This window comes from Strongylocentrotus purpuratus, unplaced genomic scaffold, assembly GCF_000002235.5.
Source record: "Strongylocentrotus purpuratus isolate Spur 01 unplaced genomic scaffold, Spur_5.0 spur5_scaffold_4, whole genome shotgun sequence".
Lineage (NCBI taxonomy): Eukaryota > Metazoa > Echinodermata > Echinoidea > Camarodonta > Strongylocentrotidae > Strongylocentrotus > Strongylocentrotus purpuratus.
In genome coordinates this window covers 7,969,186-7,986,103 of record NW_022145610.1, presented here as the reverse complement: position 1 = coordinate 7,986,103, position 16,918 = coordinate 7,969,186, and the positions used below count along the sequence as shown (strand labels likewise).

At 40.0% G+C, this 16,918-nt stretch overlaps 1 protein-coding gene across 1 annotated transcript; it reads left to right on the top strand.

The window, feature by feature from the left end:
* The first annotated feature begins 8,507 nt into the window (after positions 1-8,507).
* LOC105442739 lies at positions 8,508-16,460 on the top strand. Its single transcript, XM_030998009.1, has 4 exons — positions 8,508-8,777; positions 12,078-12,409; positions 12,814-13,086; positions 14,519-16,460. Exons 1-4 carry the CDS (start codon positions 8,664-8,666, stop codon positions 16,458-16,460), a joined length of 2,661 nt encoding a protein of 886 aa, XP_030853869.1. The 5' UTR covers positions 8,508-8,663.
* Positions 16,461-16,918: the final 458 nt, after the last annotated feature.

Below are 16,918 nucleotides of genomic sequence, written 5' to 3'. Positions count from 1 at the left end.
GATTTTTGTCACAAAAAATATCCTTAATATCTCACTTTTTATTTGAACTAACGAGGGTATAATTGAACAGATGATAACAAATGAATACAAAAGCTTATAGTGTCAATAAATTCGCTTACATAGTATGCTAGCAGCTTTAATTTGTGAAAGATAGTAATATTATACAGTCCCGAAACCTGCAATTTGACACTTTTGCGATTACTTCCGGGAATGAGCTATATAAAAGGGAACTATTTATTAAAGGGGAAGTCCACCCTGAAATTAAGTTAGTTTTAATAGGAGTAGAAAAATGAGAGAAACAAGTCAGTGAAAGTTTGAGCAAATTCCGATTAAAAATAAGGAAGTTAGGATTTTTGAAGTTGTGATCAATCAAACACAAATTGGCAACTCTATGACGTATCATGCGAGCTCAACTTCCATTTGCTCAGTACTAAAAAAATCTAAAATTTTCATTTTCCCTCAAGAAAAATTTCAACCATACATGCACCCTAAATATAATAATTGCAAATATGTTTCTATACTCCCCTTGCAAGGAACAAATATATATTCCGTCATCAATAACGAAGAAAACATGATTTTATGGAATATTATGCACAAAGCAAATGAAGGAGAGCTCGTATAATAGGTCACAGAGTTGCCAATTTGTATTTGATTTATCACAACTTCAATAATTCATAACTTTCTTATTTTCATTCAGAATTTGCTCAAACTTTCACTCACCTGATTTTCTTATTATTCTGCCTCTATCGAAACAAACTTATTTTGGGGGTGGACTTTCCCTTTAATTTGTAAAACTGGGTAGAACTAGAAGTTTTAATCTCATATTTCGCATTTTCATGTGCTTCCTCAGTTCCTCTTCTTCCTTTTTCATTTAGATATTATACTTTCCTCTTTTTGTTTATCTCTCTCTCTCTCTCTTACTTTATCTCTCCCTTACTTTATATCTCTCTTATAATATACTTTAAAGTGTATTACATTGTGTGTGAGTGAGTGAATAAGGCTGAGTGTAGTTGCAAGATATTTGTAATTGTTTTGTAATAAGTATGAATATACATATATTTTTTTTTGTTTTGTTTGTTATAACACGTTTTTATTATATTCGTATTTAATTGTATGTTAATGGGCCCCATTTACAAGCTTTGCTTTTCAGGGTTCCATAGCCTGTAATCATGTAATAATTGTACCCATGCGCGTTCGCAGGGGGGGGGGGGGTTAAACCCCCCTTAAGTTTTGTTGTATATATGTGTATTTTGCAGCAACCCCCCTTTAGTGATTGCTATTTTTTAAATAAATAAATAAAAAAAAACAATAACAAAAACAATTATGCCAATGGCTGACCTAAAAAAGGTGACCTTGCCCCCCCCCCAACGGAGCAAAATGTCAAATTCTCAAATTTCGACGCCGAAAACAAAAAAGTGTCCTCTTACCCCCCCCCCCCCCCAATCTAGGACGACTACCCCCGGGACAACTACCCCACGGAAAACTACCCCAGACAACTACCCCATAGGACAGCTAACCCCCGGACAACTACCCCTTATGACAACTACCACCCGGACAACTACCACTTGGACAACTACCACTTGGAAAATTCCCCCTACGACAACCTCCTCTAAGACAACTACCCCCGGAGAACTGTCCTAGGGGTTAGTTGTCCGGGGGTAGTTGTCCGGGGGGTATTGTCCTATTGGGTAGTTGTCTGGGGGTAGTTTTCCCTGGGGTAGTTGTCCCGGGGGGTAGTCGTCCTAGATGGTGGTTGTTCTAGAGGGGGGGGGGGGGGTAGTGAGCACATTTTTTTTGTTTGGCCCTCGAAAATTTGAGAATTTGCACTCCCCCCCCCCTCCTTGAGCGCCTGGGGGAGGGGGCATCTCCCCAAAAAGGTAAAATTAACGGGCCCCAACCCTCCCCCTGGATCCTTCACTGGTATGTGATCTATCAGTTTCCATTTCATAAAGAAATGACTTCGAGGAGTTTTTAATTATAAGCGTTCACAATCAGAGTCACAGTCAATCAAATGTATTCATGCGTCCATTTGCGCCATTCTGCTAGGCATCCAATGGTATTGATGAGTTGAGTAAATTCTGGGGGGTGGGGGAGGGGGGTGGGGGGGGGTAGTGAGCACATTTTTTTCGTTTGGCCCTCGAAAATTTGAGAATTTGCACTCCCCCCCCCCCTCCTTGAGCGCCGGGGGGAGGGGGCATCTCCCCAAAAAGGTAGAATTAACGGGCCCCAACCCTCCCCCCCCCCCTGGATCCGCCACTTGTATATGTGATCTATCAGTTTCCATGAAATGATTTCGAGGAGTTTTTAATTATAAGCGTTCACAATCAGAGTCACAGTCAATCAAATTTGTTCATGCGTCCATTTGCGCCATTCTGCTAGGCATCCAATGGTATTGATGAGTTGAGTAAATTCTGAGCATAATTAAATAGTAGTATTTGCCATGATGTCACCCTTTTTTCACATCGATGTGTAGGTTCTAATTTATTTATTTATTAAAAGAAGAATTGAAGTAGAAAAATCAGCGAATATAATCAAACAAAGGAACGTATGGAAACATGGGAAAGATGGTTGAGAGAAAACAAAAGGAAGAGGTTGCATTGAAGGAGAGAGAGAGAGAGAGATTGAGAGAGAGAGAGAGAGAGAATGAGAGAGATATAGGAGAGAAAGAGAGGAGAGACAGAGAGACAGAGAGATTGAGAGACAGAGATGAGGAGAGAGAAAGAACATGCAGAGAGAGGGTGGAGGAGGGGGGTTATATTGCTACAAGTACGTACAATAATAAAGACATGCGACACATTATTAAATGTGGTTCATTATTTAATTAGCTAATAAATGCATCTGGATACATATTTTGAAAGGAAAATTGAAGTAAGGTGGAAAAGATTTTGTTATACTTGGTAAGCACTGGTCATATTTCAAAGTAACTATGGTACTAAGATATCAGGTAAGGAATATAAAGTAATACATACATTTGATTATGCAACAGGCAATATGTAAAGAGTTATGCAATAAGTAAAATAATATCAGAAAATAGAGCCATGTACCCGAATGAAGAAAAAAAAACTCAACATAAAGGTCTCTTCTTTGAAAGGGGACTAAATCAATCATGACCTAACTCTCCAGATACAAGAGTTGAAATTCCCACTCAGAGTAGTTGAATTAAATTTCAATAGATTACTCCGAACCACTACATTCGAGTGGATTCCTCTATAATTCGGAGTGGATTCGACTCTTAACGAATTGATCGGTAATCTAACTCGTAAAAGAATGGATTTCCATTCATCTGCTTGAAATGGAGTAGTCCCCTGATGAAGGGAGCACAAAGAATAAAATTCTCCATTCCGTATACATTATTTATTGTGTGACAAAGCAAATACATTAGTCTTAAATATAAATGATGACTTATTCCACCGTGGCTGTTTTTTACGTCAATCATTTGGTTGAACAATAGTAAGGGCTGAAGAGATTGCTGATTAAAAAATGAATGTACACTGTCGCTCATATAGTTGGAATATTTTGTTTTTACCCCAATTTATGGAACTATTTTGACAATGATTTATAGGTCAAGGCATGGGCTTTCAGAATATTTTTTTTTCTGTTGGGGACCGGGGGGAAAGTCAATGAATTATTGAAAATGTATTGCATTTCCTTTTTTTTTTTTGTGGGAACTGCCCCCTACCCTAGCCCCCGCTGCGTTCAGTCATGGTTCAGTGGCAAAGTAATGGCCTGGTAACTGTGAGGCCCCAGGATCAAAACCGTGTCGATGTGCTATATTAGTGCCCTTTTGTGGGGCATTAATCCTCATTACTGTCATTTATGACTTAAGGGCGTAGGTCCCCTAGTTGATAATCATAGTAGCATACAAATGCTTTAGTAGTCACCCAAAACAAACACTGGAAAATTAATATTTAAAAAAAAATGAGAATGTATACTATTATCTAGATCTATTAGGAATAAATCATCAAAATAATTCCATAAATTGGGGTAAAAAAAAAAATATTCCAACTATATGAGCGACAGTTTACTTGTTAAACTCCTGTGGGAAAATGTTTAATCATGGCTAAAAGTTAGGTCACATTGAAAAAAGACGGTCGAAGAAAGAGTGTGGAAATAATAACAGATGACGAACAGATCAATATCCGAAAATATGAAGCTTAAATTGTCACCTCTGCTTCCGGAGGCACAGTGATAAAACCTACGGTTTCTCGACAAGTATACTTCGATGTTTAGTAGAATGATAATGAAGTAAAAACAAGTGTTATGGTGAGAGTATGTTTAAGAAACCAGATTACTAGGTGAATGGAAGACTTCTTTGTTCATTGATAATCTCAAAATACATTACATGTATTATAAAATATTCATTTTCTTTTCGATTTCAATATATCTGAAAGATCTACATGTAACACGAGCTCAAAGACTTTCGAGAAATCAACCTAGAGCGATTTCAATAGCCCTGAGCGTCACCTTAGAGTGTGCGAACATTACAATGACGTTGTTACTAAATCTGGAAGTGATCTCGAAAGGCGATATTGAGTTAATTTCTCGAAAGTCTTTGCGATCGAGCTTTACTTAAAAGAAGCAAAAAAAATAAAACAAACCATTTGTGACATTTATATCCCTACGCCTTGCTACTACCAATAACTAAAAAGCAAATGAAAAGTTCATCTCCAATGATAAAGAGCAACAATTTAGAGAGATTCTGTTATTATTAAAATGAACAATGGAACAAAACGAAACTATAGATACTTGTTTTTCTGCTTCTAACGAAAGTAAATTTATTTTGGAGTGGACTTGCCCTTTAAACATAACAAATATTAAATGACAGAAGAAAAACAAAATAAAAAACTAAGTTTGAGAAGATATTTCTAGAAATACACGAGAAAGCATAGAAGACATACTCGTAGAGGATTATATGCATTCATTTTAAAGCTTCCTACTACCAGCTAAAGGTACCATTCTATATTTCGGTTTGGCTATCATACAAAAGTTTTATGCGCAAAAAAACTAATGAAACAAAATACATGACACCGTCTTAAATTGCGATTGACCTATAACCTATATATTACTAAGTGGCTGCATTAATTAAAATCAAAGAATTTATCTTGAATACAAAGTTTTCCCTATTTCAGAGGTGTCTTCATCAACACTAGTTCGAGGATAGCAACGAATATTCAAAATTATTCCGTGCAAAGAGAACTTTGTCACTCCGTAAATTATACTACTAATTTTACTCCAATCAAAGCGATTTCTTCGTCTTCTTATTCTCCTCTCTTTCTCCCTTCATGCGTTAATAGTCCTGCTCGGTAACGCCCACTCTGCGATAGCCAGTAAGCTCGGGGCGACGACGACGCATGCGCACCATCATCAGCGCCATGATGACAGTAAGAGCGATGAGAACACAGAGGGCGCTCACAGCCACGATCATCAGGGGGTCATGAGATTCGGGTCCTGGAGAGTGAAAGAAAAATTGACATGATATTAATAACAACAAGAACAACAACAAGAGTAATAATAATGATGAAAATAATAGACCTAAATATACTAATGATACTCGCAAAAGGGCCGCCCGCGCGCTTTGTGTGAGCGATATGTGTTGAAAGGACGTACTTGAAGAGATGACAAAATGGTGGATGGAAAAAAAAAGAAAAAAGAAGTTGGTGAATGCTATCCTAAATAGAACTATAATTTAGTGGTGAAGTGTGACGTCATCAATAAATCTATTTTTGGAATTTCTCAATTTTTTCTTCCTTTTTTCGAAAGAGCATCAAAAATAATTTCAAAATGTGGAAACCAATTGAATATGTTGAGCATTGGCTGAGATATAACCATTTGAATAATTTATATCCTATAGGAATTTAGTGCTATTCGCTCTGTCTCCTAACCATTACGAGCCTGAGCAAATAGCACTGACTTCCTGTAGGAAATATAGATTCATTGGGTGGTATTCCGGTAGCGCGTACTAAGTTAGCGCGTGCTTAGTTAGTTCACACTTTTATGGAGTGCCTGTTGTGAACTAATTTACCCTGAACAGATTATTTTAATCCTTCAATGAAAAGTGTCCAAAAAATTAATTTTGCACTGAAATAGGAAGAAAAAGATAATATGAGTATACACTAAATTTCAACAAAGTCCTTGGTAGATTATCTTTGTCATGAATATTGAAGGAGGAAGATGAAACCTAGCATTCCATAGAAGTGCGAACTAAAATTCTTGTTTAGTCTGGACTTAGTCCCGGCTTAACTTAAGAGAATACCACCCATTAAGATGATCATATCTCAGCCAAAACCCAACATATTCACTTGGCCGGTGGGAGACCGCTTGGGAATCGGTGGGTCATCAGTCGGTCACTGCCGGGACGCCGATTGGAGAAGCTCCCGATTTCGGCCAGTTTTGACCTAAAATTGACGGGCGGCCGACGGAAATTCGACAGGGCACCGCTTAGGCATCGCTGGGGCTTTACAGTCTGCTCGACTTCTCCAAAAATCGTTGGGCGATGCTTAAATTCCAGTGGCGACCGAGCAGGCTACTAATCGGTCGGTCGCCGCTCTGATAGCTTACCATAGCTTACAATTCGGGCGGCGCCTGCTCACTTTTACCCGCCGCCCGAATCGCCGTCGAGCGATTTAGGTAAAATATCGAAGCCGCTAGGTCAATGGCTACCGAGCGGTCGTCGCCCGGTTGTCGCTGGGAGATCAGTCGGTCACTCGGCGACGAATTCAAAATCGGTCGGCTTCCGCGGGCAGCGCCAGCTCGATTGACCGCGGCGTCTGTGGTTGGGTATAACAAAAGGCGCTGTTCAGCGCGCTTCACCAGAGACAACAGCTAGATTTCTACCCGAAGTTTGTTTCACTAAAGAAATCCCCAAAACACGCAAGAAAACCAAGGGGCAAGTGGAGGGGGGGGGGGGGAAGGTGCCCACCCGTTAGAAATTCCCGGCGGGCCGCCTCAGGTACGCCAACGAGACTCCACAGATGCCTCGCCGATCACCGGCCGGCCATCGGCTTATTTCTTTAAAATTAGCCGGTCGTCGGTGGGAGACCACTCATGAATCGATGGGTCATCGGTCAGTCACTGCCGGGACCCCGCCCGGAGAAGCTCCCCGATTTCGCCCAGTTTTGACCGCAGAATGAACGGCGACCAACGGGAAATCGACAGGACACCGCCAAGGCATCGTTGGGGCTCTACATGCAGCCTGCTCGACTTCTCCAAAAAGCATTGAGTTTGAGTTTGAGTTTGAGTTTGAGTTTTATTGATTTCACATTTCACATGCAGAAATAATACAGATAACAAAACATACATAAAATACATATTGTTTCATAATTTAAAAAAAATGATTATATTAATTGACAAGGTAATCATCACATTTGTTTGACAACTAATATCATTTAATGGAAACCCAGACAAAAGTACAAACTGTGAAATGTGCAGGAACCTATATAAAAAGCAGAGCTTGTAAATAATAGGTTCCTGGGAGACTTGAACACATTGGAGACATTGGGCGGTGCCTATAAAATTGTAGCGGCAACCGCGCAGGCTACAAATCGGTCGGTCGCCGCTCTGAGTTGTGACTATAGTTTAAAGCTACTCACCAACAACTAATGAATGCAATTCAATTCGCATTCTGACTACTGAGATAAAGGTCGTTCGTAACAGATGAATACGCAATCTTCGTAATGTGTAATCAAAATGAATGCACAAATCTTTGTTAAGTGCCTCGTTACAAATTATTTCATTCACCCGTTAATAAATAGGTTGTATCAAGACAACTAAATATCCCTTCTACTTCCTACAGAGGGTATATGGGTATAAGATTGAAAAAGACTAAATAATCACACAAAGCAAATTCATCCAAACATTTGACCGAAAACCTGGGTCGACTGATCATGCCGAAACAAATCATTGAACCTGTGCTACGCATACCAATCAGAGCACGGCTTGCTGGGCGTGCAGAACATTTTACTCGTTGTAAAGTGACTCTCACACTCTGCCGTGTAGGCCTACCGTGTGCCACCGTGCGCGAAAATGTCTGCGGACGGTGGAGAACGGCGAGGGCACACGGTGGTTCGTTATCAAAGCGGGCAACACGTTAATAGGGCGTTGACGCTTATTTACACCCGGTGGGAACCGGCGAAAGTTTTGGGCATGTTCAAAACTTTGGCCGGCTGGCACCGGCCGCAAGTAAGCGGCAAGAGGACAGTGTTGAACGGTATGAGGACGGTATGAATACGTTATGAAAACGGTCACACTTTATGAACACGTTCACAACACGCTCATAACCCGTTACAGAACGGTGATGAAAAATGGAGAGCGGACTGACCGTTGCCGTTCAAATCGGTGACGTCAGCAGTCCGGGGACTCGCTCACAGGACGCTCCGAGCGGTGAGGGGACGCTAAGTGACTGGTAGGTGGCTGCTACAAACCCGGTGCACGCGTTCGAGACCCGGTATGGGCCCGGTAGCGAATTTTTTTTTCCCAAACAGGTTTACCTATGAGAGTAAAATCCTGCCTCCTGATTGGTTCAGAGGTATACGCATCATGAATATTCATGACTGAGCTGAAAGATACTAGTTCGTTGATGCAGCGCAGCTATAGTACGTAGGCTATAGTACACTGCATGCATGGATATGCATGCGCAGTGATTGGCTCTAAGTTATAACTTTTACATGAGCTATTGTATTAGTATTATGGCGGAGTCTACAAGTACAACTCTCTGCAATTTTGGTCGCTCTAAAGAAGAGAATACCGATTTCTTCTGCAAGAACCATACAAGTCTTTATGTAAGTACCACAATATTATTGTGAAATTGTAAATCGGCCCATCCCATACCGCCATAGGCGAATTTAGTCTATGAATTATGGTGCAGCAGTTTGGTTAAAATTGTTTAGGCCTAACGTTAGATCTAGCCTAGATCTAGTCTACTGTTAGAGCTAGATCTAGGCTAGTAATACCGTACTACTGAAGTAGATATAGGCTACTAGTACCTACCGTACGGTATAGGCCTAGATTTAGGTAACTAGCCTAGATCTAGATCTACTACAGTACTTGATTGTCTAGGGTTAATTGTTGTGTGTATGTATGAGTGTGAGATAGTAATGTTACATGACGAAAACTCGTTGTGAAACCTCCATTTGACTTTCACCACTAGGTCTAGGCACTAGAGCTGAGATTGTGATAAGCCCGAACATGGCCGAAGTAAACACTAGCGCTGTAATCCACCCCCACCGAGACCTTGATGAGGTGATAGTGAGAGAGAGAGAGAGATAAGCATGATAGAGGGGGAAAGGAAGGGAGAAGGGAGAAAGAGACACATGCAGGGGTTGCTGCCAGAGTTAAAATTGTTGTTACAGTAGACCCTATATCGCCAATTATGGGTCATTTTGCTTCGTTCGAACTTTCATTTTGGTCTTCATCTAACTTATTAGTGACTTTTGGACATGAAAATATCTTAAAACAAGTAAAATACTTATTTCCTACTTCTCATTTCCTTTCAGGCAGAGCCCCAGTAAGAGTTTGTTTACACTAGTATTACATAAGATGATGAAGAGTCCAGCTGCAATCCATTAATATTATCTTAATCTCCCACTCAAGAGCCTCAAGGCTCTGTCCAAGTTTTTAACGAAAGAAACGAAATGGGGTAGAGCATGGACCTACTACTATCACAAGTAGTAGTAGTCTAGTAGGTCCATATGGTAGAGGCACCCCACCAGAAGCTCTCTCAAAGTTTTAAAGCCCAAGTCCACTCCAAAAATAACTTACTTTCAATAGAAGCAGAAAAATCAGACTAATTAACCAATCAAAAAAGTCTGAGCAAAATCGGATAACTAATAAGAAAGTTATGAATTTTTAATGGCATTACAAACTTTGAAAATCACTAGACAAATTGGCAACTCACTCATGAGTCTGTGACGTCATGTCCTCACTATCCACTAATTATTTTCTTTATATTGATGATATAAATTTCCTATTTTCTCCTTAAGAATCTTACTTCTTCACACCAGCATCCAAGTTAGATTAAAAGTAATATGTTTTTGTGTGGATGCACTAATATCTAGTAATTTTTTCCAGTTAAATCATGAAAAATGTGAATTTTGATAAACTATTTATATAAAAATCAATAATTATGAATATACAATATTCAGAATATAGTATAAATTCTTCAAAGTTCATAAAAGATTTTGTGAAATGTTATTCACGCAATGATACAAATCATAACCTGGGCAAAGGCATGGGGAAATCAAGTTTTGGGGAATAAAAAGGGAAATAAATGGGATTAAACCACATAGAGCAATTGAAAGATAGTGAGGACATGACGTCACAACCTGATAACCAAATTGGCAACTTGTGTAGTGATTATCATAGTTCCATACTTTTACATACTTTTTCAAAATTTATAACTTTCTTATTATTTATAAGATTTTGCTCAATTTTTTTTGATTGGTTTGTCTAATTTTTCTGCTTCTATTGAAAGTAAGTTATTTTTGGAGTGGACTTTTACTTTAACGAGAGAAACAAAAATGGGGTAGCCCATCAGATTACATTGACTGCTGTGTTAAAGTGTGGGGTATAGTTTTAATATATGACGAACGAGAGCTTTTCGTCATGACACGGTCACCTCAGCTTGTCACTGTTTCGTTAATATTAGGCCTAACTATCAGGATATGTTCATAATCTGCGGTGGAAAAGGGAACAGACAGGGGCGGCCGAGCGACTTCCAAAGTAGGGGGGGGGGCACCAAGAAAAAAGGGCATTGAGGAGAATGGAAAATGGACACTTATTGCAAAGGAAAAAGGAACTTGTTGAAGGAAAAGGGGCACGTGTCCAAATAAAAGGGGCACTTATCAGAGTTGAAAAGGGGAAGAGGCACTTTTACAAATTAATAGGGGCATTTGTCAATGTACAAGAGGCACTATTCGTATGTAAAAAGGGGTACTTCTTACAAAGTTAAAAGGGGCACTTTTCGGGTGCTTTAAAAAATGGGGGGGGGGTGGGCACTGTACCAAAATATTCCATGCAGCCTGTTTCCCGCTACACCTAACGTTAGGTCAATGCCTCAGAGTCGGAGGCCCATGAAAGTAGAATTGCCATTTGATTTGTCATAAACATTGAAACATATGGGGGGGGCACAGTATAGGCTCATGTACATAGGTGCTAGCTTTACCAACATCAGGTAAATTGCCACTTGGTCTGCACCCACCAGATTTTCGTCTGGTTTCATCACCCCACATGGTCTAATCCTATTTCATCTACTAACCATTTGCTTGGTATAATTGCCACTAAGCCCATTTACCATTTCGTCTAATCTCCAGTTAGGGCTTGTTATGCTATAGTTACTATTTGTTTCTCTAGTCTCTTCCCATACATATTAATTTCACATCATTTGCATATTCATTTCATCCATTCATCTCCACCACATGCATACCAACTCATAAAGCTAGAACAGGTGGTATGTTCTCTTCTCATTTACATATTTCCACTTCTTACTTATCAATGGTTCTCTTCTCATTCATTTCACATCATTTGCATATTCATTTCGTCCATTCATCTCCACCACATGCATACCAACTCATAAAGCTAGAACAGGTGGTATGTTCTCTTCTCATTTACATATTTCAACTTCATACTTATCAATGGTTCTCTTCTCCTTTTTCTTATGAATATTCATTTTTATTCATACATCCTATTTTGGTATTGGTTGATAACGTATTTTTCATTTGAATATAATCTGCATGAAGCACATGTACAGCCTCATATAATAAAACTCATACAGAGCTGGACTGGACTAACACTGTGTAAGAGGTATTGATTTAGAGTTCTGTTGGCATGATAAGTTAGAGACTTAATAGGAGAGAGGATTTGTGAGTTTGGCAGTGATTTGTATGATTGGTGTTTAATTCAGTGATTGATTGGCAAGAGATTAACTGGTTTTAGACAATGTGAGAATCGATCTGCTAGTAGACCAAGTGGATACAAACCACAATTCATTTTATTCTCGCCAACTTCATCTGTGAAGCACAACTTTAGTCAACCATGACTCTTCATACAAAACAATTAAACATGTCTTCTTTCTTAAATTACAGGAATCCCTTCCACCTGACTATGCCTACCACATTTGCAATTATCAAGAGGTTGCGGATGGCAAATATGAGGCAGAATTCAGAATTGACATTTCCAATGAAGATGATGCTAAACTGTGGCTAGAAAAATACCAACAGCTCACCAAAGTGACATTCCGTGTTGGAGCAACAAAGCTAAAAAATGGATGGGTGAATCTGTTCAAGGTTTTTTACCGTTGCCAACACAAGACTCTTCCTCGGTCTGAAACAGCAAGTCAGAAAATGTCGTCAAAGAACACGAATTGTCCAGCGAAGCTAGCTGTGACTGTTAAAAAGATTCCTGGGAAACTAAGCAGGTAAGTTTCAAAAATATAAGTTGGCAACATGATGAAAACAACAAAATCACTATTTAAAAATACAAATTGGCAACTTTTCGTTAAAAATTTGCTATAATCGTTCATGTTGATCTCATGTTATATCCATATTTAATTTTGTCAAAATATGAAAATAAACAAAATTAACGATTGTTGCCAATTTGAGGAGCAAAAGCAGATTAATCTAATAGACCTTATGAAAGCTGTGTACCTCTTTGGGTTAACACAATATGCCCCAAATGGTGGAGTTGGGCCCTTCCTGTATTCCAGTATTCAATTGTTTGGTTCAGTTTGTATTGAATAAAAATGCCAGGGGTTAAAAGTTATTGGTTACATTCGTTCTTCAAGATTATATTTTATTTTATATCTTTCATTGTCAATTTCAGAGCCAAAAGTAAGGATCTTCACTTGCCAGCCTATCAAACTGTTGTCAAGATCTCTCACACCCATAACCACATGAATGATAGTGCCGATACACTGAAGCACAGAGATGTCAGCAAGGAGACGATTGAGAAATTCAAAGACTTGTTCTCTAAAGGCCATTCACCTGCATCAGCTTTGAACACGCACAAACTGGATCTGCAACTACAGTATGACCAAGATTATGTGTATGAAGCTGCTGACCGTGCAAACTGTCCAGACACACAATTCTGTCACAGGTGAGAATTCATATTATAGTCTTGCCCCCCCCCCCCAAAAAAAAAAGATGTCATTTTTTATGCCCCCACCCATCGTAAGTGGTTGCCGGAGGGATTGTTTTATCGGGTCGTCCATCCGCCATCCATCCCATTTTCGTTCTTGCGATAACTAAAGAACCGTTTGACTTTATCAACTTAAAACTTGGTCCAAGTATACATATAGGATTGACGATGATCTGATTAGTTTTTGGGGTGATAAGGTCAAAGATCACAGAGGTCATTATATACCTGAAAATATCTCGTTCTCGCGATAACTAAAGAACCATTTAAGGGATCATCTTCAAACTTGGCTCATGCATGTATGGGAGTGACTGTGCATCTGATAAGATTTGGGGGTCACAAGGTCAAAGGTCACACAGGTCAATATTTGAAAATTTAAGAAGTTAGGCGTGTAATATATTTCTGATCTGGCAATGGCGGAGGCATAAATTTTGACTGCGCGCAGTCAAGAATCCATCTAGTTTTAATGGAAATCCATCAAGATACCCTCGATTTTGGACAACAAAACTATGCAGAGACTCATTATTGAGACTAGCTAGTTACAAGCAGTTAATAGATATATCCATGCAAAATGTCTGCTGTGCTGTCTCTACTCTGTTTAAGAGTGTGCTAGGAATTGTTCAAACCTGACTCTTACACTGGTGATACATGTCTGACATAGCAACTCCTATGTTGTACTGTAAACAGTTGAATAGCTCTGGCAAAGCTATTACATAACACCGTTGATTGATAGCTCACTAATGATTGACAGTTGATGTCACTGAAGGCATGAGATCTGGAGGTTTTTTAGGGACGGAGCTGAGCAGGTTGAAAGAATAATTGTTCAAAAATCCATGAAACATGTTTGGATACTTGAATAGCAAATATGAGTTGTATGCTTGCAACTTGCATTTTGGTTGCAGAGGCTTTTGAAAGTCCAATTGCGAGAACCAGGAAGAACATCCTGAAATGCAGAGAACCTCAAAAAAATGTAGCATCAATTAATATGTGTTCTCTGTAACATATGCAGACAAGATCTTTTGGCATTGTTGAATAAGTTTGATCTCATCATTCACAGGTCAATGGTCAAATTTTTTAATTTAACATATCAATTGGGGAGTTAAGGAATCAAAATATAACTTTAAAAAATGAATCTATGTAGAAAATTTCATGGCATTGCCCATTTAAGATTCATTAAACATAACTGAAGAAATTTGGAATTAATGTGTATTTTCAAATAAATCCTCATTGTAATGCATTCTGTTGCCTATCATTGAAAAATTCTCTTGGTCGATCCTCTCAGTCATGCGTATGTCTGAATAACATCTTGTAGTAGGAAGATGTAAATTAGTATTCTAAAACATTTACCATGTTATAGTTACCATTTATCCATTTTTATATTTTTGTATTCCAGGTTGTACCGGAAGATCTTTGACAAGGCATATGGTGCTGCAAGTGGCGAGAAAATGTTGAGTGACCTTGAAGCTGCCATTGCAGGGTACAACAGTGAGGTGGGTGAAGTCTGTGCCAAGATCGATCAGGTCAACAACAAGATTGCCATCGCTCTATGTTCTCCGCTCATGAAACGTTGCAGTCAGAAGCATGAATACAGCAGAGAACTTGTCTTTATCGATGCTACGGGGGGTATGGATCGATATGACTGCAGGGTATTTATGCTCTTGACCCACAGTGCTGCTGGTGGTTTGCCCGTGGGATGCCTGATTGTGACCTCTGAGTCTAGGGACTGCATTACCCTGGCATTGAAACTGTACTTGGACATCATACCAAAAGATGCCTTTTTTGGCCGTGGTACACTTGGCCCTCATGTTTTTTTGTCTGATGATAGCGAGGCAGAAAGGCAGAGCCTGGCAGCAGTTTTTCCAGACGCTACGTTAATTCTTTGTGTTTTCCACTTGCTGCAGGCGGTGTGGAGATTCCTGTGGGAAGGAAAGAATCAGATCAGGAAGGAGCATAGACCACAGCTGCTTTTTGCTGTCAAAAAGATGACATTCTCAATGTCTGAGAATACTCTTGAGGAAGCATATGAAGAGCTCCAGGGTAGTGACGTTGCTCGCCTCTATCCAAACTTCCTAGCACATGTTGAGAAACTGTATAGTCGCCGTCAAGCATGGGCTGTGTGCTATCGTCAAGACTTACCCACTCGGGGTAACAACACCAACAACTATGCCGAGGCGGCAATGAGAATTCTCAAGGATCAAATCTTTGAGCGAGTGAGAGCGTACAATGTTGTTCAGCTGTTTGACTTTCTTGTGACACGTGTCTCCAGTTACTACGAGCGTAGACTCACTGACTTGGCTAATGGGCGTGTTGATGTGACAGTTTCAAGAAAGTACCTCCCTGGTGGGTCATCGATTCCAGCCACCAGCATCACCAAGATTGGTGCCCATTGTTACGAGGTGAAGATTGAGACGAAGGAGGAAACAAAATACAACGTGGATACAGAAATTGGAGTGTGCACATGCACTACAGGAATGAATGGCGCTCCCTGCAAGCACCAGTATGCCGTTGTGCGACATTTCAACGAGACCTCGCTGAATTTCTTGCCCCTCAGAGACCCTCACTTGCGGGAACACATGCTATTTCTGGCAACTGGTCAGAAGAATGTGAGACCAGGATGGTTCACATCCCTACCAATTGCAGGCTTGCCACTAGAAGAGGATCCTGGGGTACAGGTACCAGACCAGATGGGTAGTCTGAGTGATGATGATAATGTAGTTGAATTCGAGTGCCCTTCTGTTGCTTCAGTTGCAGCTCCGTCCAGCTCCAATGTGGCTGTGGAATCTTTGAATGTTCAGAGGATGCTGCAGAATAAGTTTGATATGAGGGGCAGTGGTCCATTGCAGTCAAATGTTGATGGAGGTGAACCACCCTGCAATGATAAATTAGCCTCTTTGGAAGCTGCTATCAATGACTGTGCCAGTCAACTAATTGCAAAGCTCAAGCGCGATCCGGAAGAACTCAGTGAGCCTGTTGAATCCTATGTTCAACAGTTCAACTCCTTGAAAACAAATTCTGCCCTTGTTGGTGCCCTGAAGACCTTCGGTAAATACACTGGTGCTTCTCTGGATATGACCTCTTCAAAGAAAAAGAAACAGGCTCGAAGGAAGGGAGTGGCCATCAAAGTTCAGCCAGCTGCTGTTAGTCGACGTAAGACTGTTCTTGGGGGCCGCAGATGCCTTCACACTGGCCGAAAGCTAAGAGAATTGAAGAAGCGAAAGACAGTGGACAGTTCCCAGTTGATTCCAAAAAAGAAACCAAGGAAAGCACCCCATTCTCTCAGTCAGTGTGTAACAAACAATGAAGGGATTGGTCAAAATAAATCTTCAAAGTGGTAGTTAGTTACATGTATAGTCAGCTAGACAGTAAAAGATGAAGTTGAGTTCTGGTCATGCGATTGCATTGTGAAAGAAACGGTGTGGAACCAACCAGAAAAGGTTGATCATCTAGCATATAAGAATTTGTGTGTATTGCAAGGTTCTGGAATCATCAAAATGATAAGAAATTTGGCCAAGTCTTGGTAAAGTTATAAACACTTGCACAGAAAGATGTATATGGGACTACACGAACATGTGGCGTAAAAAGCCGCCCCCCCCCCCCCCAGATTTTTACGATGTTACATGCATATTTAGAATATGAAGGCATTTGAAGAGCCATGCTTTTCAGGGAACATGTCTTAAATGATGTTCTGCACACTTGCATAATAAGAATGAGTAATGCTCACAAATTATTTTCACCTCTTCCCAGAACTCAACCTTCTCTTTAATTGAAACCCAGACATCAGTGTGCTTTCAGT

Bases quoted from the DNA above. Each gene is read 5' to 3' on its own strand.
- LOC105442739 (XM_030998009.1), top strand. From the start codon at position 8,664: ATGAGCTATTGTATTAGTATTATGGCGGAGTCTACAAGTACAACTCTC. The intron at 8,778-12,077 runs GTAAGTACCACA...CTTAAATTACAG, and splicing joins AGAACCATACAAGTCTTTAT to GAATCCCTTCCACCTGACTA. The intron at 12,410-12,813 runs GTAAGTTTCAAA...TGTCAATTTCAG, and splicing joins ATTCCTGGGAAACTAAGCAG to AGCCAAAAGTAAGGATCTTC.